At 40.1% G+C, this 21,977-nt stretch overlaps 1 protein-coding gene across 4 annotated transcripts in view; it reads left to right on the forward strand.

The window, feature by feature from the left end:
• Positions 1 to 21,977, forward strand: part of TRIM44 (tripartite motif containing 44) — a 110,192-nt gene that overhangs the window by 5,839 nt on the left and 82,376 nt on the right. For 2 of the 4 annotated variants that reach the window (XM_035012575.1, XM_035012577.1), the window contains exons 2-3: positions 15,739 to 15,816; positions 17,497 to 17,562. In XM_035012575.1, the coding sequence (XP_034868466.1) occupies positions 15,739 to 15,816; positions 17,497 to 17,562 (144 nt within the window). The remainder of the gene's footprint in view (positions 1 to 15,738; positions 15,817 to 17,496; positions 17,563 to 21,977) is intronic. The other 2 variants (XM_035012576.1, XM_035012578.1) reach the window with 1 other exon arrangement.

Raw genomic sequence — 21,977 nt, forward strand, 5'->3', positions numbered from 1 at the left:
TTTTTTTTTTTTTTAATTTATTTATTTTGAGAGAGAGCACAAGTGAGAGAGCACAAGAAGGGGGAGCAGCAGAGGGAGAGGGAGAAGCAGACTCCCCACTGAGCTGGAACCCAATATGGGGCTTGATCTCAGGACCCTGAGATCATGACCTGAGCTGAAGGTAGCCGCTCAACTAACTGAGCCACCCAGGCGCCCCTCCCGTACTCTTATGTTAACATTGGAACAGTATTGCTAACGAAACTGTGGACATTATTAGAATTTCACCAGTGTTTCCTCTAATTACCAGGATCCTGTGGTCACATTACATTTTTTTTTGCTTTTGATGAACTTGATAGTTTGGAGGAGTGCTAGTCAGGTGTTGTGTAGAATGTCTCTTAGTTTGGATTTGTCTGATGATTTTCTCATGGTGAAATTGGAATTAATGGGGTTTTGGGCGATATAAATTCTCTTTTTTGCTTTGCTTTTTTAACTTAGCAGTATGTCTTGGAAATCACTCCATAGATATGTCTATTTATTTATCTTTTTTTTTTTTTTGACAGCTACAAATACTCCATTGTATGTCATTTGTTAAATTCTTAATTAATGATAATGTGTTTTTCAACTCTAGGATGCTTATTTGGTTATTTTTTAAAGCTCTGTTTCTTTGAATCTTTTGGGGTCTGATTTTACATTTTCATAATTCTTCTCATATCTCATCATTTTTCGTCCAATACTAGACATTGTGTTTAAAAGAACTATAGACACTAGAATAGTATTTTCTTTTCTCCCCCTCAGAAGTGGTATGCCATTTACTCTACTAGGCAGCTAGGATGAGGGGCTGATTATTTTGATCCAGTAAAGCTTTGAGCTTGATCAGAGCTTGGTTGCAGCTTTAATTAGTTTCAGTTCACTCTGGTTTCAAATGTTTTGAGGCCAGTGTACATTTGCTTATTGGAAGAGAGTAAGGCTCTTGGAATATTGAAAGTAGCACAGCATGATGATGGTGAGGGAACAGGGTCTTGGTTACACTGCATTCATACAGCCAGTATTTATGGAGTATTGGCCAAGGGCAGGAGCTTCTAAGCATTGGGGATATAGCAGTGAGCAGAATGGAGAAAGTCCTGATTCTATTGGAGCTTACATTATATTAGAAGGAAATAGAGAAAAACCAATTAGCAAATAAACATGTAGTGAATGTTATAAAGAAAAAATGAAACAGTGTAGGATTAGAGAGGAACAGAAAGTATCCTAGCTCTGCCACTTGCTTTTTGACATTGGGCAAGCTATGTAACAGTTTGGTCTTATTTCCATATCTCTAAAATGGGTATGAAGTTATGAAATAAAACAGGATTTTCATGTGAATAAAATGGTTTAGTTTGTGATAAGACACTTTAACAATGCTTAACACATTGTAAGTTCTCAGTAAATGTTAGCTGCTGTTTTTATTATTAATATGAAGAGTCTGGTTAAACATACATGTTCTGATAGCTTCAAGCCTAACCAGGCTGTGAGTGGCTGGTATTGGTGGAGGAAGGCCAAATTGTTGCGAAGGGTTGCTGACACTTAGAGTAAAGCAGACTTCAGAATGGGCAGAGAACCAAGGTGAGACTGTATGGCAAGAGGGGCCTGAAGTTTCTGTCTCCAAAAGATTTTTGTGGGTCCAGATTTGAATTGCGCATGTATGCCAGCTCTATCATAGAAATATAGTTACACAGCCCAAATTATGATCTCTCATCTGATTTATAACCTCTCATCCAGATATGTAGGTTTCTCTTACCATAATTTCTGGCTCTGAAAATGGGTCATTGGGTCTGACAAAGGAACTTGATCTGGCTTATGGATTTATTCATATGAAAATTCTTATATTGTCAAGGGGATTTGCATTCATAGCTACGTTAATGAGTCATTTTTGTTGAACAATAAAAGTGCAATTAGATGTTCTCAGAACTCTAGGCCAGTAGTTTAAAAAATTGAACATAACCTACAATAGGGGAAGTATATTTTACATTGTAACCTTGTTTACACACACACACACACACTTTTAAATAACTCAAATGGAACACTGTATGCCTTACCGGATAGGATGTTTTCTGTTATTGTTCTATTCTGTTCAAAAAAATTCTGGATTCTCACACTAAAGTAATTATATTGCCTATTAATGGGTGTGTCCTGTGACTTGAAAAGTACGTGTCTAGTGCACTGTAGGATCACTGAAGGAAAGGTAGAGTTATAAAATGGCTAAAGGACAAGTAGGAAGCAGAGTTCAGCAGATGCTTATGAGCATCTGTGGAGTTCTTAACATGGCTTTATTATGTACAGATCCAAAGGGTTTCCCTTTGCCCTGGAGTGTGCCTTTAAGATGAGTATTTGGGGAGCAGAATGTTTGGTTAAGTGGCATTGGGAACAACTGCAGCGAAGAGCCGGTGAGGGAGCACTAGGAGCAGGGTGGTTCGAAGGATACAGGCATATGCTCAGAACAGCTGTGGCTCTAGGAGGGCTAGAAATGGAGGTATGTCACTGCTCTGTCCCATCATGGTTCATGACTCAGGCTCTTTAGTCAGCTCATAAGAAGCAGCTCTGGTAGGGAGGCAGAAGGTTGAAGGTCTGCCCAAAACATCTAATTATATTATTTTTAATTGTTTGAAAGGTTTGGGTTATCTTCTAATAAAACCATGAAGCCCTGGCTACAGAATGTTGCAGTATCTTATTTATTTGTTTAGAATAAGACAAACTAAGACTAAGGTCTTTAAAGGGAATGGCTTCCTGTCAGAGCAGCCCCATGTGGTTCTATGGAAAATTTCTGGGAGAGACCTACAGTTCTGGGATTGCCCATCTGAGTCTACCCTTCAGAATGTACTTACTTAACCTGTAGTAAGTCTTGGAGTTAATACAGTCACGAGGACAGACAGGGCCCTAGCTTTCATGGAGTTTTCCCTCTAGCTGGGGAGAAAGAGAGGTAATTTGGGATGGTAGTATGTGCTATGAAATCAGCATGTCCTGGTGAAGGAGTGAGTGGCATGGCAGCAGAGGGTTACATTTTGGTGAGGTAGTCTTGGAAAGCATCTCTGAGCATATGACATGTGGGCAGAGACCTGAATTTATGAGATCTAGCAAAGATCTAGGAAAACCCTTCTTTTGTGTTACCAATTGAGTACTGCTTGCGCAAAGTTCAGTGATTTGTAGCAGAGACGATTGCTTTGGTTCCTACAACTTTTCATAAAGGGATTGTTGGCTCTTGAAGTGAGAAGAATATCATAATTCTCGCTGTTTTAATGTTCTGTTAGCACAGGTAAAAATACTACCCTGTGGAGGGAGTATGAGCTTGTGGGGAGGTCCTGGAGGGCTTCTGCAGGGTTGAACATGGGAAAAGCTGTCTCACTGTGTCCTGTTAAAGCATGGACTCTTTGTATAATCTTCATTATTAAAATTATACCTTATAATCTAAAATTAAGAAAAATTCTGGGAGAAGAGTGGTTAAGGTAGAAAGAATAGTGAATGCAAAGTTCTAAGATAGAGGTGCGCTCGGAGTATTGGAGGGACAATAAAAAGGTCATTATGAAGCAGAGGGGAGTGAAGGAGGAGTAAGAGGTGAGGTCAGCAAAGTAAACAGCGTGTTTCTCACCTTGGTACCACATTTCTGAATCATCTGTGGAGGGCAGTTCTTTAGAAAATACCTCTGATTGGCCCTATCCACGCCAGGTAAATCAAAATCTCCAGGATTTGTCAGGTATTTTGTAGAATGTCCTTTTATTGGGATTCGTCTTTTGTTCATCTCATGATTAGACTAGAGTTAGTGGTTTTGGGGAGGAAGACCACAGAGTTAAGGGTGCATGCTATCAAGATGACTTATCACGGTTGGTGTCTGGGAGCCAGAACCGATTAAGAGCTGGCACTTACTATATTACTACTTATGTGGTAAGCACCGTTCTAAGCTCTTTATACATATTAATTTGATTCTCATAACAATCCTAGAGGTCCACTTTATTTATTTTTTAAAAAGATTTATTTATTTGAGAGAGAGAGAGCATGTGTGCAAGCACGAGCAGGAGCGGCAGAGAGGGAGAGAATCTCAAGCCGACTCTGCACTGAGCACAGAACCAATGCATCTTTACCATCATGACTTGAGCCTAAACCAAGAGTCGGATGCTTAACCAACTGTGCCACCAAGGTGCCCCAAAGTACATTTTATTATCTCTATTTTAAAGAGGAAGGAAACTGAAGCATAGGGAGATCACATAACTTGCCCAGGGTCATACAGTTGGAAAGTGGCAGAGCTTAGCTGGGAGTCTTAATAGCTGACTCTTGAGAAAAGGTCCAAGCTTTTCCTTCTCTCTCTCCCAAGAATCCAGTGCCTTCTTTTTCTCTTCCCTGACCTCTTGATCAAAATAGAATGGGTTACTGGGCATTATGTACTATTAGATTATTGCTTTTCAGGGTAAGGTTGCTGATGCAGTAGTCTTATTATTCTTTTTTTTAGTCTTATTATTCTTAAACCCCTCTGAGAATAAAGGACTGTGTGCGTGTGACGTCAGCTTTTCTTGACTACAGCCCACAATATAGAAGTTGCCCTGTCTATTCGTTGGTGTACCCACTTCTCCTCCCTTGCATCTGACCCAAGACTGAGAAGCCAAAGGTGGATCTGTGTCAGTGCTCATTGTGTCTTCTGCTTGAACTTACAGTTCAGTCTGAGATGACCAGCTCAGTTTCATATTCCTGTCCCAGTTGGTTCTTTTAATATCCAGAGCCACAGTCTAAACTTGTGTGGCAGGAAGGAGCACAGATGCTCGTGGACTGTCAGAAGAGAGGGGGCAGAATATATACAAGGAATAGGTGGAACAAAAGCTTTGGTCCTGATATGTGGGGTAGAGATGAGAATGGGGTAGGAAACACAGAATTCTGGCCCTGGCAGACTTAAATCCTTTGTATGTGTGTTTTGTTTTTGTTTTTGGGGTGTGTGTGTTTATGTGTTTGTGTGTGTATCACTGTCATAGATCAAGCCAACATGGCATCAGAGAATATTAATATTAATGTCCTTTTCATATGTCACAAAATGAATGAAGAATTAAAAAAATAAAATCCTTCAGATATGCTAAAGGCTCAATCCATAATGTAGGCCAGATAACCATATTCTTGTTGAACATTTAACTATATCTTAAACTCACTTCAGATGTGTTTAACTAGTTTTTGGTCAGGTAGCAAAGAAATCTGCTTTTAACTTCAATAAGTATTAGAGGAAACATTCATTTTAATGTGTACAAGCTATAGCATATAGTTGGCATTAAAGACTGGTATTTTAGGTTAATCTTATTTATCTGAATAATTTTTGAGCATTTATGGTGAGCTGTGTGACGAATATTGAGAATAAAGAAAAGTTTTTGACATTAGGAAGCTTATAGTTTAATAGGAAAGACAGTCTTTTCAGGTGCTTATTTGTGTATAAATAGAGGAGAGGGGCAAACAGTATACTATGGGGGCTCAAAGAAAAGAGAAACTAATTTCAGCTGAAAACATGGGATCAGGAAAGATTTCTCGGCAGGAATGGTATTCAAGGTGGACGGGATGGATAGGATTGTACTAGGTAAATACAGACTAGACTGCTAGGTAGCCTTCCTGTGTTCCCATAGCAACAGACTATATACATTAACTGTAGCATTAATTACAGTATACTCTGAGATGTTATTTCTTTCCATGTGCCCTGTGGGTTATAGTTACAAACTCTCCTACGGTTACTACTATAAGTTGTTTATCTTTGTTCCCAGTACCTAGCACAGTGCCTGTTGAGTAGTAGATGTACGTGGAATATTTGGTGAATATATGATATGAAATATCTAGTTTCTAGGGTGCTGATGAAGAACTGAAAGAGACAGTATTGCATAATGATTTAGTGTATCAATGTTTACATTAGTTCAGCTGCATCTAATATAATGAAATAATTTGGAAAAATCCAAAATAATCGCAACTCAAACAGATACTTATTTCTCTCTGTGTAAACGAAGTCTGGATGTAAGCAGTCTAAGGCTGGTGTGGAGGAACTGTGATGTTATTAGGAATCTACGCTCTTTCTAGCTCCACTCTGCCGCCCTTAGGGTATAGTTCTTGTCATGGACCAAGTTGACTGCTGGAGTTGAGCCAGCACATCCAAGTTCCAGGATAGCAGGCATAGGAAAGCGAAGAAGGACACACCCCTCCATTTTAAGGAAACCCTCCAGAAGTTGCACACATTGCTGCTTATGTTTCATTGGCTAGAATTCAGTCCTGTGGCCTTTTCTAGTTGCAAGGGAGTCTAGGAAACAGTCTTTTCTTCAGGCTACAGTGTGTCCAGCTAAAAGCTGGGGTCTGTTACTAAGGAAAAATGGGAGAATGAAATGAAGGACCAAGCAGTCTTGCATTAGTTGGCTTTGCAATCTATGGATTTGAGTATTTATTAGCTGTGTCATGTGGGATAATTCACTCAGCCTCTCTGAGTCTTGGTAACAGCATAGTAATTGCTGCTTCTTGTTGGGTTATAGTGAGGAACAAAGATCATACTTCTAAAGAGCTTAGCGTAGTGCCTGGAAGATAGTAAGCCCTCAGCCATGGGTGGCTCATTCTTATTACCATTTTAAAGCCATCTAAGGTTCTGTTCTGAGTTCAGTTCCAAACCAGTCAGTCTGGCAGCAGTAGAAGTTCTGGACACCAAGTTTCTTTGGGTGAAAAGTGTTCAGCCCCCTCTCCTTCTGCTCCTTCTGCTCCTTCTGCCTGCTTTATTCTGGTGGGTGGATATGCTGAAGAAAAACTTGTCTTGGAGAAGAGGCTCCTGTATGTTTCAGTGTCCTGCTGGTGCCTTATGCACTAGCTAACCAAAACACAGCTGGTAGGTCTAATTTTAGGTTCACAAGTCTTGCTGGTTGTCCTCTTTAAATTCTGTTTTACATTCTGAACTGTGGGAAATTTTTATAGAAGCAGAGGGGAGGCAGGGGCAATACATTATTTTCTGGTTAGGAAATAGCTTCCATTTTCTTTCCAGTAGGCAGTCATGGGAGAGATATTGTAGGCACCCTTCTGTTCTCTCTGTCCTTTGGGTCGGTGTAAACCCTGGTGGGGTGTAAGCTGTGAGTGGTAGACTCTGACTTCACGTGCGTGAAGAATGAAAATACTGGTCTTCAGCTGAGGTTATAAAACTGAGACAGTCTAGAAACTCTGCTGTTGTATTTTGAGGCTCTTTCCAGAGATGAGAATATAGTAGTAATAGTTATTGAGTGGTTTTAGGTCAGGTGCTTTTCATTCATTGTTTCGGTTGATCTCAGTACAACTCCCACAATAAGCTATGTTACTATGATTCTCATTTTACATGAGGAAACTGATACTCAAAGAGGTTGAACTTTGCGGAAGGTCACCTAGCTAGTAAGTAGAAGGACTAGGGTTTGAACCCAGGTCTGATGCCAAAGTACATGTTCTTTCTACCACCCCATGTTGCCTCTACTCCCCCATTTTAATTATTTCCACTTACATCTAAACTTTAAAGTTGTACCAACACAGTTTTCTGATGTTTACCTTCTGTATGAAAGTATTTAATACTTTCTGAATATTCTAAAACCGTTTTCTCTTCTACCTGAAGTTTTCTTCCTAGATATTTTACAAAGTATTTTGATTAATAACAGATTGTTTTGTCATTTTTTTCTGTTCATCCCTTCTCTATCTCAGTACTTGGTACTTAATAGTGCTTCAGTATGTTGTCATTCAATTAATAATAACAACAATGATAACTAAAACTTATTGAGAACTTAGTATGTACCAGGTTCTGTACTATAAGCTTCCTACATGTTTTTGTTTTTTTTTTTAATTTTATTTATTTATTTGACAGAGAGAGACTGAGAGAGAGGGAACACAAGCAAGGGGAGTGGGAGAGGGAGAAGCAGGCTTCCTGCCAAGCAGGGAGTTGCTTCCAGGGATAGCAACTTCAGATGTCTGTAGGGACCAGAAAGGTAACGTAAATCGGGAGGCAAACCAGGGTAACCATGGCAAACTGGAGAGAGCTTGCCTGGTGTAAAGCGGATAGCTGCTGCTTAGCTTCAGCCAATTGCTGCCATGTGGGAATGAGACGTGGGGCTCGATCCCAGGACACTGGGTTCATGACCTGAGCCAAAGGCAGACGCTTAATGGCTGAGCCACCCAGGCACCCCTAAGCTTCCTACATGTTATCTCATCTAATTTTTACCACAGTTCTTTGAGGTAAAGTATTTATTAAGATATTTTTATATAGTGGTTGAAGTTAGTAGCATGATGATTTTTTCCTTTGATCTATTCATTCAATCAGGTAGAGTGTTTGGAACAGTAGGGAATTTAACAGTGAGTAGTCCTAAGTTCCTGTTCTCATGGAGCTTATATGGTATGAGCAAAACAGACATAAGGAAGTTCAGCAGTAAATTATATTTCAAACGATGATAAGGTAAATACTAGGGATAACAAACTAGGGGAAGGAGGAGGAGAGTGACTGGGATGGGGGAATAAGAGGGAGGCTATTTAAGGACGTGAGAAGGAGTTGTTTGAGGTAGTGACTTGGGTAGACTTTGAGCCAGTGATGGGAAGATCTGGGGGCATAGTGGCCCAAGTGGAGGGAATAGCATGTGAAGAGGCTCTGAGGTGAAGGAAGCTTGCTGGGGAATAAAAAGGATGGCTGGAGAATAACTGAGTAAGGGTAAGGGATGAGGGAGTAGTAGTTGAGATCAGATTACCAAGTAGGTCGTGATGAGGACTTTGGATTTTCTTCTGAGTAGCCATAGACTATTCAAGCAAGGGAGTGAGTGAGTGACTTAGGTTCTTAGACTCTGACTCTGGTGTCTGTGTGGAGATGGACAGTAGGGTAGCAAGAAGGAGAACAGTGCTCTTGCTTGGCCTGAGCAGTAGTACAGATGGTGAAGAGTAGTTGGAGGTGGCATGTGTTTTAGAGTTAGCTTTAAAAGACTTGGCGATGGGTTTCTCAGAACCAAAAATGATTTTGGATCTGACCAACTGTATAAAAGTGGTTGCCTGACATAGGAGTAGACTTGGAGCTGGAAAATCAAGTAATATTGGTAAAGAATTTTTGTACATGGCATGGTGATAAAAAAATTCAGTTTCATTTCCTTTTGACAAGGCCTTTGCTTTCTGATTTGATTCCTTAGGAAGACTTGCTGTATATTCTTTTAGTCTGTTTCCACTGGTTTCCCCCCAAAAAAACTTTTTGTAAAAATAGAAAGTTGGGTTGATCTTTTTTTTTTCTTTTTAAAAGCATGTTACCAACACAAGGCCAGTGGGATAGGAAAAAACCCAAAACAGCCAGCCAGTATTCTTTCTGAACTCAGCATCTTCTGATTTTTTATAAAGAGAATTCAATATTTAGGAGCCAGCTTAGGATGTTTAAGTGATTAACATTTACAGTTCTACAGAGAAATTACTGTTCTTTTGGTGCCCAGCTGGTTATTAGCATTAGACTAGACTAACTCCCATTAAACAGAGATACTTCTTGTCAAGAGACAAAAGTCGGGAGATATTTCTTGTTCTGATGCCGCTTTCACCTACCATATTCCACCTTTGTTTCTGCTCCTCACACATTTTCAAAGGACGTTTACATTAAAATGAGCTATATTACTTTTTTTGTTTTGGGGGTAAGTGGATGAACATGTGTTTATGAGGTGTTCTCAACCCCTTTAAAGAAAGAGATCCCAGGTTTTTGGTGTTCAAATACAAGGACCCTTAGAGGTAGAAAACCTTCAGAGTGTTACCTCCAGGGATAGCAACTTCAGATGTCTGTAGGGACCAGAAAGGTAATGTAAATCGGGAGGCAAACCAGGGTAACCATGGCAAACTGGAGCTTGCCTGGTGTGAAGCGGATAGCTGCTGCTTAGCTTCAGCCAGTTGCTGCCATGTGGGAATAAGAGCCCAGTACAAACAGATCTTTCAGATTTTCAAAAGAAGCTAGAAATCTTTATTGCTAGGTCATATCTCCTGATTTTTAAATGCTGGCAACTAATTTAAAATTCCAAGTATGCTGTGTGGGATAACACTCTAAAAGTCCCCCCCCCAAAAAAGTTCTGTAGGCTGCAGGCTACAAATTTGTAGATTCTGATTTGGTCCATTTTCTTCCTTCACAGATTGAGAAATAGAAATCCAAAGATATAAAATGACTTTTCCAGGCTCACGTAGGTAGTGGCAGAAGTAGGAATAGAACCTGCGTCTTTTTTCTTTGTGCAATTGTCTTAACACAGAAAGTTAAACTTTTTTGGTACTCTGAGGAAAGCTAATGTCCCTTTCCCTAGAAAAGTACATGTACATTCCAAATTTTGTACACAGTTTTAGGGGTTTTAAACCCCTGAAGTCTGTACATAAACAGGTAAAGAACTCTCTCTTGTACCTGCCGGTTTATATGTTTGCAGTGTACAGGGAACAGTATTTAAGCAAACTCACGTAGAGAAGCACTGAAGAAGCCGTAGGTCTGTCCTCCCTTGCTCACTCCTACCTTTATGTATTCTAAATCTTAGACAGTAGGACTACCTTTAGCTAAGTCTAAGACTCTTCCTACTACTGTCTGCAGTACCAGTCCCTCCAATCATTTCTTTCAGGTGTTTTACATACATATATAGCACCCATGGAGAGTAACAGGTTTTTTTTTTTTTTTTATAAATGTTATTTATAGTATGTATCCTTTCGCAAGTTTAAAAAAATTCAGTATGTTTTGCCTTGTATCCAGGCACATAACAGATCTACTTCATTCTTTTTATTTGCTATATTATATTCCACACTTTGTTAATTCCAGAGCTTATTTAGCCACCCACTGTTGATAGATGTTTAGAATGTTTGCAGTTTGTTCAGTGCTACAATAAATATTTCTGTGCATGCCTCCTTGACACATGAGCTAGGTTTTCTTTTTTTTTTTTTAAGATTTTTTTTTTATTCATTTATTTGAGAGAGAATGAGCTAGAGATAGCATGAGAGGGGGGAGGGTCAGAGGGAGAAGCAGACTCCCTGCTGAGCAGGGAGCCCGATGCGGGACTCGATCCTGGGACTCCAGGATCATGACCTGAGCCGAAGGCAGTCGCCCAACCAACTGAGCCACCCAGGCGCCCTGAGCTAGGTTTTCTTAAGGGGATAGAGAGAGAAATGGACTGGCGAGGTATGTGATTTCAAAGTAGCTTCATCATTTTGTATCAGCAACATATGGAAGTCCCTAGTTTCTCCAAAGCCCCTCATCACTTGATATCAGATCAGAACTTTTTTTTTTCAGAACTTTTTTTTCAATATGATGGATAAGAAATATCTTAATTGCTAGTAAGTTTGTGCATCTTTTCTTTTAGTATGTATGTTAGCCATTTTGCATTTCTATTATATCATATCCTTTGTTTGGATTTCTTTTGGGCTTATTTGACTTTTTCTTATTTATAAGAATCCCTTTTGTATTTTCTTATGTATTGTTGACACCAACCTCTTCGGCTGTATATATTGTAAATCTTTTTCATTTGGATTGTTCTGATCCTGGTTTTGCTGCTGACTGACTAGCTTTGTGATTTGCGGGGCATTGTTTGACTTCCACAGAACCATTTTTGACCATTGTAAAGTGAGAATACACCACCTCTTAGTTACTGTGTAATTGTGAAATGCCAGTGACAGAGTGTATGAGCCCCGTGATTTTTAGGTTCCTCATTTGATTTCCGCGAGCCATTTCTCAGCTATAAATTGTGAATACACTAGTTTATAGGTTTATTGGGAAATGCCAGTGAAAGAGCATATAAAAGTGCTTTGGAGAATAAAGAATAACTTCAAGTGTAAGGCATTTGTCCTTTCTTTGGCTTTGTTATGACTCATCCCCAGGAGTTGGCTTTTGTGAAGCATGCTACATCTTCACAGATTAATCAAACTCTGAGAGGTAGGTGTCACAACATACCACTTGTTTCTTTTTATTCTACACTCTTTCAGGGCAGGGAAGAGGTGTGTAAACAAGGTATGTTCACATTGAACTCCTGTGTTCTTGGAACGTGTGAGGTGGGATGGAGGTGGAGAAGAACGGTATCAGGAGACTCTGACTTCATCACCCATAGTGCTGGCCGCAAGGGCTGACACAGTAGAATCAGGACACTTATGGAACCAAATGTCTATGAGGTTAGAATTAGCCTGCCCTTTCTTACTGTCGTGGTCCACCTCTCAATTAGAACACAGTTTTCAGAGGCAATTGTTCTATTCCACCACAAAAGGGAAGTATGAGGGTATAATTTCCGATCCTGGTTACCTTTTGATTGATGACTGCCCTTTGCAAACAGATAATTCACTAAAACATGATAACCACCCTTTGCTCTGGGGACACTCAAACTCAGATACCACCTTAGACCTAGATAACCCTGTGCCCCTACACTATGCTGCATGCTTTAGAGGGCCCTTCCTTTAGAGGGCCTATGCCCATACCCTTCTCGACTACTCTTCAAGTACCCAGGACCCAAGAATTACCTGACAAAATGTCGTGAACCTGCTTTTGAGGCCTGCAGAGCCTCTTTCTGAGTCTGTCCTCCCAAAGATGGATCAAGCCATTAGACTCTACCCCTGATGTGTGCATTACTGGGTCCCAGGTGTGACCAAGGTGACTGCTTAGTACACCTACAGCTTGGGTGTACTAGCTCGAACATCTGTATACTATACAAGGCTTTTTGAGGTACAGAAAGTGTGTGGGGAAAGAAAGGAGGTGAATCTGGGGCCAGCGTCATCCACTTATACTTTTGCTCCAGCCCTGCAGCTGTTGGAGGCAGGTCTGCCCAGTGGATCCTCTCCTTTCTGACCATCTGCTTATTTTATGGGTAGAAAAAAAAGCCATTGAGGAATGTTTTCTTCACCACCCATTTAGAAACTGGGTATCGCTGACTCAATGTAGACCCCAGTTAATCTCAGAATAATTCTCAAAACGGGGGTGGGGGTTGGAATGGGTGAATTTCCTGAAGGGAGAATATCAGTGCATCTTCCTCTGTCTCTCCCCTGGGTAGGCAGTGCTGCTGATGCTTGGTGAAAGGAGGGAGGATTCTGCTGACACACTGTATTTTTATGAAAGAAGGCTAAGGGTTCCCTTATCTCTCCACACAAGGCACATCTGCCTGCAAAAGTGTCGTCTGCTTCTGAGGGATGCCTTTGTCGTTCTGTGTCTTTTCTGAATGTTTTAAGGCACAGTTTTGGTGCATTCCTTTCTGTTCTCTAGAGCCAGGGGGAAAGTCAATATATCAGGGCTTTTGCTGAAGAACTTAAAATGGGCGCTGGCAGCTGGGATGTGGGGGAAGAGAGCTTTCCAGGGACAAGTGACCTGCTTGTTCAGCCAATGAGAAGCAGGTTACAGAAATGATATCACCAGACAGGCTTTATTGTCTGATCATCTCATAAAAGCAGGATTGTGTCTGGCAACTTAACCCTTTTTTAGGTACTTCAGCTCTCACCCACTCTCTGGTATGTGACCTCCAGATTCTTTTTCCCAGCTGTCTGCTGAGAGATCACAGAGATTAAAGATTTAAATTGGTGATGAAATTTGGAGAGTTGTAAACCATCATTTTAAAACTACAATTTATTAAAATTTAGAACCCCAACTAGAATGGGAATGTCAACTACACTGTTTGGAGAGCATATTAAAGCTCCCATCTAATCATGTTACACCAGGCTTTTGCTGGATAGACTTGGGAGAGAAAAGGAGTTAGAGGGAAAACAAGACTGAGCCGTTAGTCTATTTTAATCTACATAAAGGGGTCTTAGTAAGAATTTGCTGTTTTAGAGGAATTGGAATTGGTTCTGAACATTTGGAAAATATTACTGATTCTGAGACCAATTTTGAGTAACAGATATTTGTAGTGTTTGTTTATATTTTACCTCTTGATTATCCCTTCCCCCATAAAAAATGTCAGTCATTTTACTTCTTCATGCTTCCTTTCATCACTGGTAAGATGCAGGTGATGATCCTACCTGATCCTACACAGGAGTTGAGATAAGAAAATAAACGAATTTATGTGATTTTGGAGTGTGCTACGCACATGTATTATAGTTAGGTCATTCATGTCTTAAGATTGCATGTTCGTTCATTCATTTGTTCAGCAGACTTTTTCAAATCGTTCTTGATGCTGGGCACAGATACAGAGATAGAAGTTGTAGTTCTTACCCTTAAGGATTTTAAAACGTGGGGCGCCTGGGTGGCTCAGTCGTTAAGCATCTGCCTTTGTCTCAGGTCATGATCCCAGGGTCCTGGGATCGAGCCCCGTATTGGGCTCCCTGCTCAGCAGGAAGCCTGCTTCTCCCTCTCCCACTCCCCCTGCTTGTGTTCCCTCTCTTGTTGTGTCTCTCTCTGTCAAATAGGTAGATAAAATTAAAAAAAAAAAAAAAAAAAGGAGTTTAAAATATTGTGAGGCAAACAATAATAGAAATGTCTCATGAATCTATTGCATTTACCATGTTCCAGGCCCTTTTCTGAGCACCTTAGCATATATTAGTTCATTTAATCTTACTATAACGCTGTGAAATAAGTACTGTTATTAGCTTCATATTACAGATAAAGAAATAGAAGCATAGAAGAAAAAAAAGAAATAAAAGCATAGAGACGCTAAGTGACTTGCCTAAGGTCACACAGCTAGTTGGTAGAGTTGGGACTTGAATCCAGGCTGTGTGGCTCTAGAGTCTATTCTCTAAATCTCTGTTGACCAGTACAGTAGTTACTAGCTATATATAGCTTTGGAGGACTTGAAATGTGGTTTGTCTAAATTGAATTGGACTGATTTCAAAGACTTAGTATGAAAAAATGTATCTAATATCTCATTTTGAAATCACATGTTGCAGTGATAATATTTTGGATATACTAAGTTAAGTAAAATCTGTTAGAAATTAATTTCACTTTATTTTTGTGGCTACTAGAAAACTTAAAATTACATATGTGGCTTGCATTTGTGGCTTAACATTTCTCTTGGACTGTGCTACTCTAACTCGTTATAATGCAGGGGCACTTGGGTGGCTCAGTCGATTAAGCATCTGCCTCTCTCTCTCTCTCTGTCAAATAAATAAATAATATCTTAAAAAAATAAATCGTTATAATGCGGTAGTAATAACAGGAGACATTTGTTGAGCACTTACTATGTGCCACATACTGGGCAATACCTTGACACTGTTCTAGTTAAACCTCAAAATAACCCTGTTTATTATCCACATTTTAAGAAGGGGCAGGAGGTTTTGAGAAAGTCAGTAATTTACCTGAGGTTAGTCCACTCGTTAATGACAGACCCCAAACTTGAAACCTTGTATGTCTGACTCAAAAACCTGTACTCAACCAGTACACTGTAATACAATTTCCAATTAAATCTTAGGGCATTTTCTTTGTTTTTATTTCTATAAGAATATTTAATACTGCATACTTCTGTATCTGGTATGTAGACGTTCAAGATAAAAATCACTAGGTCATAAAGTGGACCTCCTAGATCAAAATCTCTTTTCAGAGCCTCAGCCCTCAGTGAACACTGGCACAGTTGAACCCTAAGATGAAGCAGTGAGTCAGCCTGTACAAATTGCATTTAATTTTCATTCCAGTAGTTCTCTCAGGTCACTGGGCAATTTATGTCATGACCCTCTTTGTCCAATAGAGAGAGGAAGAGGGGCAGTGGAGCTTTCCTTAGTCGTTTAGTTCTCTTGGCTAATAAGAAGAAAAAATTGCTTTCCATTTCATTGTTCCATGAAATGCTGTTTGTGTTTGAGAGAGCAACAAAACGCTGTCTAATGATCCCTGACTTTTCTTTCTTTTAGAGCAAAGACTCAGGTGGACTGAAGGCGGCTATGATAGAGTTGGTGGAAAGGTTGAAGTTCAAGAGCTCAGATCCTAAAGTAAGTATTGTTTTGGAATTGATTGGGTATTGTATTTCGTTCTCCCTGAGCTGAGTTCGAGGGATGTTAATGATCATCTATCTGAACATCGCATTGAGATCTAATTAAGCCTGCCTATCAGAGCAGTGTTTTAATATGCCTAGAGATAAGTCATCTGTTTTTTCCCTTCTGTGTTTTATGACTTACAACATATAATCATTAATTGTTTTCCCTGAACTGCAGACAAGTGCGTTTTTAATCTTCCTTTAACAGGCCTTTGAGACTACTGTCCTCTGTGTCCATTAAACTTAGTCAGAGGCATCCAAGGTACTGATCATCTTAATGCTGGGGCCTGGAACAGGCTCCAGACCCATCCAGTTGGTGTTCAGCACTAGTGTCTTGTCTTTCTCCCACTTACAGCAACCAGCAGCCACGGTGAATGCTTCTGTCCTCATGACCTGGAGTGTGGTCTGGGAAATGGCTTCAGCTTCCCAGCTTTCTTTGCAATATGTTGGGAGCTATAAGATTGATATTCTGGGAGACTCCATAGTGGGGTGGGGTGGACTGGGATCTGAGCATGCCGGAGGGAATCTGACTAACACAGCCTCCCTTCTCCTACCCAGAGACTTCCTGTGGCACTACTGGATATTGGTCCCAGCTGGCTCTGCCTGAGAGTCAAAGCCTGTTACAATCCAATAGGGAAAGGAGCACAATTTTGTTTGACTTTTTGTATCCCCACCCCCTTTCTTTTAATTTAAATTTCTTTATATGGGGAAAAGACTAGCATTTCTTGAGTACCCACTGAGAGAGCCAGAACACTGTGCTAGGAGCATTACATATCTTTTTTTAAAATTGTGGTAAAATATACATAATGAAATTTACCACTTTCACCATTTTTAAGTGTATAGTTCAGTGGCATTCAGTATTCCCATTGTTGTCCAACCATCATCACCATCACCATCCATCTCCAGAACTTCTTCAGTTATTCCAAACTGAAACTTTCTGCCCATTAAACACTAACTTCTTTTTCTCCCTCTGCTCTTGCGTACTTGTGATTTTTGTAACAACCTGGTAGAGTAGCTTATTATTCCCATTTTATTGATAAGGACACTAAGGCTTAAAGAGGTGGGGCCATTTGCCCTGAATCTAGTATAATTTATTTATTTATTTTTTGAATCTAGTATAATTTAGAGCTGGGATTCAAATTGACTCCAGTACCTGCGCTCTTTCTTTTATGTCACATGGCAGACCAAGCACTGGGGTTCATCTCCTTTCTACCATCTAATCCCGTTGTGCCCCGATTTTCTAATCTGAAACACTATCGAGGCGGAGCCACAGACAGTGACAGGCTTTTCAGAAGGTGGCTGCAGTCTCCTATCTACTAAATAACTTTCTCTTCATACAGCATTGAAAGTATTGGACATTGGTAATATCTCTTGCCTTCTGGTGTAGTTAGGACTCCAGAGATAGAGGGTATCTTGATAGAAAAAAGTTGGTGTAACCTTTATCAATTTTCTTAGCTCAAAGTAGAAAGACCCTTGGTATAAGTAGTTTTCCTTTAGTGAAGATGAACTAATTAATTATTAAGGATTACTGAAAGCTTTTTTTTTTTTTTACCGAGTTTTTCTGGTTTCTGGGGCAACAGCTATCCTGAAGGAGACAACTGTATTTTCTGTTTCTGCCACACCCCCATGCTTGTAGGCAGTGAAGAGCAAGAGGATGTATACAGATTACACTGAGTGGCTTCTGTGCATGATGATAATACAGGTAAAGTGCTTTGGGGTCCTTTATGAATGCATAGAGTGCCTCTAATAGGAAACTTGCCAGAGGTGAAAAAATTGAGTGGTCCCATGAGAGCAGCTTGTAGAAGTCTCAGGATTTTCCCATGGTGCATCATGAGCTAAAGGATATTTCTTAGGACCAGACTTGATCTTGGATATGTGCATACACACTCACCTCTTTTATCTTCTCTTTATCTTGTCCTGAATTATTTCCACCAATCTCCTTTATTTTCAGACCCCGTTCTGGTCTGCCATATGCATATACTGTATATACCTGGAGCCAGCTTGAAGAAGGTCCAAGTCATTGCAGAATGACTGCCAGATCACAAACAGGTGGGGGGAGGGTGGAAAATGGGACACTATATACATAGTTTTTGCAACAAATAGTTGTCTTCCAAGAGAAGTTTTTAGTCTGTTCTGCATTCCCTCAGAACTCTACCATCCCTTTTTTAAGTTGGCCTATTTAAGAAGGGCAGAATCTCTCAGGCTTTATGACCTGTCATTTCCTGGCACAGGAGCTTTTCATAGAAGCACTGATTTGAGTCATGGAGCACTGAGCGCTATCACTGCCTCACTTCCTCTAGAATTCCATAAAGCATCACAAAGCTTCATTAGTCCAGACACTGAAATCTACTGGGGACTGAGTTAATTTTTACCTCTGAGTTTTGTCAGAGAGGAGTGGAAGATGACTAGATTAACCATTTTTTTAAATTATAAAATAATATATGCTTATAGATTAAAAAATACAGATATTCATAAAGAAAAAGTCAAATTTCCCCCAAGCTAACCACTATTAACAATTTGGTGTGTAACCTTCTAGACATTCTTCCCTGTGGAAATATACCTCTAAGATTTTTTACAAGAATTATACTGCACCTATGGTTTTTATTACACAGAATATTTTGGACATTCTTCTGTGTCAATAATGTAGACTTAATTTTTCTTCTTAATGAGAAGCCTCATTTTGTCCAAAATATTTGTCACATGCCCTTTTTTCTTCCAGACCAGTTGTTCTTAACGTTTAATGTTCATAAAAATCACCTGGAGAACTTACAGAGTGCTGGGCCCACCCCCACAGTTGCTGATTCAGTGGGTCTGGGGTGACTAGAGGCTATGCTGACTCTGGTGATTTTCCTTCTCTCTTGTTTTGATTTTTTTTTTTTTTTTTCATTCCTTTCAGCAAATGGCCAGAAGAACCCTTGTAAATAAGTCTAAGTGATTTCAACTTCAAAAAAAGTGAGATCCATAAAAATCCAGGCTTAGAAAACCAACAAATTGAGTAGAGGTAGCAGAGGAGCAGGGGAGAGGAAAGGGAGGTGGCCTGTGGCTGCTTGAGAGGACAGGATTCCTGTAAAGTGCCATATCCAGCAGAGAAGCAGCAGGGCCCAAAGAGTGAGAGGAGTTCTGGTCAGGATTTACAAGGATCAAGACTCATGCCATGGGACAGGAGTGGGTTGAGTTCCAAAACCAGAGGAACAACAGGAGACACCAAATCCCAGCCACTAGGAGTGAGCCTGAGGACAGGAATCAGAGCCAGTGGTGGTTGGGAAATAAGGCACAGAACCAGATTAAGTTGTGTGCATGCACTACTGGGTTTTACCCCAAAGATACAAATGTAGGGATCTGAAGGGGTATGTGCACCCCAATGTTTATAGCAGCCATGTCCACAATAGCCAAACTATGGAAAGAACCCAGATGTCCATCAACAGATGAATGGATAAAAAAGATGTGGTGTGTACACACACACACACACACACACACGAATATTATGCAGCCATCAAAACCCCCGAAATCTTGCCATTTGCAATGACGTGGATGGAACTAGAGGGTATTATGCTAAATGAAATAAGTCAGTCAGAGAAAGACATGTATCATGTGATCTCACTGATACGAGGAATTCTTTTTTTTTTTAAAGATTTTATTTGACAGAGAGAGACACAGCGAGAGAGGGAACATAGCAGGGGGAGTGAGAGAGGGAGAAGCAGGCTTCCCGCCGAGCAGGGAGCCTGATGCGGGGCTCGATCCCAGGACCTGGAATCATGACCTGAGCCGAAGGCAGACGCTTAACGACTGAGCCACCCAGGCGCCCCACGAGGAATTCGTAATTTTAGGAAACAAACTGAGAGTTGCTGGAGTGGTGGGGGGTGGGAGGGATGGGGTGGCTGGGTGATAGACATTGGGGAAGGTAAGTGCTATGGTGAGCGCTGTGAATTGTGTAAGACTGATGAATCACAGACCTGTACCTCTGAAACAAATAATACATTATAAGTTAAAAAAAAGAGAGAGAGAGAGAAGATGGTAGGAAGGGAAAAATGAAGGGGGGGAGGTCAGAGGGGGAGACGAACCATGAGAAACTATGGACTCTGAGAAACAAACTGAGGGTTCTAGAGGGGAAGGGGTTGGGGGATGGGTTAGCCTGGTGATCGGTATTAAAGAGGGCACGTATTGAATGGAGCACTGCGTGTTACATGCAAACAATCATGGAACACCACAGCAAAAATTAATGATGTAATGTATGGTGATTAACATAACATAATTAAAAAAAAAAAGTTATGTGCATGCAGGTTGCTATGGTGAGCCCTGTTTTAAAGGATGCATATTTCCAGGGATCTAGAACTTTGTATATAATGGAGAGAGTATTTTTAATAACAAACAATCTTTGTTTAATTCAAAGTAGTCTTTTAAATAGTAAGCCATCCCAGTGTGTTTGATATTATCCAGTTTGCAAACATATTTTTTTCAGTCATACTTTTCAGAAACATTTATTGCACAAAGTAGGATTTTTGTCTGTAGATTTCTTATATTTATTATAGACTTTAGGGAAATTAAAAGATGTAGTTAATCAGGCATGTGCATGTCCGTGTCCATACCTGGATTTTTAAGAAATTGAAGGTATTCTGAGTTCTTTAAAACTCTCCTGTGAAGTGACTGTGCAGTTATCTTTCATATATACCCAGTGGAAACTGAAGCTCAGAAAACACATGGAGTCCCTTCCCTTCCTTCCCACTGCCCAGCCTCTCAGAAAGCACTGAACCAAAAACATAACATGCTAAACTCAATCCAACTAACATCTTACTATGCAGTTCATAACAGCCACTCTCTCTGTTAGTATTGATTGCTTTTCTTTCCATCTAACATGCGCTGTTCCTTGTTCCTATGGCTGGTGTGCTTGAAACAAACAGAAACACAGCTGTGTATCATGAAATCATAGTAATCTTACAAGAAGTTATTCTCAAGAAAAGTGCCTTAAACTCAAGCCAAGTGGCTCACATTATTCTCTCAGATTGAAGTGGGATTAAACATGGGACCTAGCCATACTAACACTGCCTAAAACATACCAGGTTTTTTTTTCTATATTCAATGTCTGAAGGTGTTCTTACTGAAGTTTAAAACCAGAGAATTGTCTAGCAACATGAAATTAAATAGATCTGAGAATTGTTTTATTTTTATTTAGCATTTACATGGCATTTTATAATTGCAAGAGAACTTTACAGTCCATTTTAGTAGCTGATATCCTTGACATGGAACATAGCCCAGTTCTTCACTCTCCTGTGCTAATCAGACTCTTGTTAAAATGATAGGTTCTGGGCTCCTGAGTGGCTCAGTTGGTTAAGCGTCTACCTTTGGCTCAGATCATGATCCGGGGTCCTGGGATCAAGCCCCATGTCAGGCTCTCCACTCAGTGGGGAGTTGGCCTCTCCCTCTGCCCCTCCCCCTGCTTGTGTTCTCTCTTTCTCTCAAATAAAATAAGTAAAATCTTAAGAAAATCTTAAAAAAAAAAATTTAAAAAAGACTCATTAAAGAAACGATAGGTTTTGCATGTACAAAGAGTAATGGATATAAGCAAAACCTACTTGAATTCTTGTTGTTAGTATCCTGTTATTTACCAGGGTCAAGCCAGGCTTCATGCTGGTCCTTGCCTTGTCCCAACACAGAAGCATTCACTGGGGCAGTGTTTATGCAGCCAACTGAAGCAGAGAATTGAGCTGCTTCAGTTATCAAGTTGATTCATTCAAAAGTGTTCCTTCGGTTGGAAAGTTATTAGAATTATTGACCTATTTCTACACTTTTCATAAAAAAAAGAAGATGTAAGTAGTAATCTTGAAGGGCATTCATAGTGTTTTATCTCTGTACCCTCAAGTCCTAGCCTGGTAGTTACTAGATGATGTAATAGTAATAGATATGCGTTATCTATTACAGTAACGCTATAAAAGAAATATTACTTGTCCTTTTTTATGGAGGAACAATCCAAGGTTTAGAGGGGGTAAAGAGCTTGCTAGTAAGTGACAGGACTAGGACTTCACATGTGTCATACTTCACGTTCTTCCCCTGCACACAATTGTTGAACCCATAGATGAGTAAATATAGAAGTATGTGCTGTCCTCATTAGCAGTATGACTC

The sequence above is a fragment of the Mirounga leonina genome, unplaced genomic scaffold, assembly GCF_011800145.1.
Source record: "Mirounga leonina isolate KUSES-001 unplaced genomic scaffold, KU_Mleo_1.0 Mir_166, whole genome shotgun sequence".
Lineage (NCBI taxonomy): Eukaryota > Metazoa > Chordata > Mammalia > Carnivora > Phocidae > Mirounga > Mirounga leonina.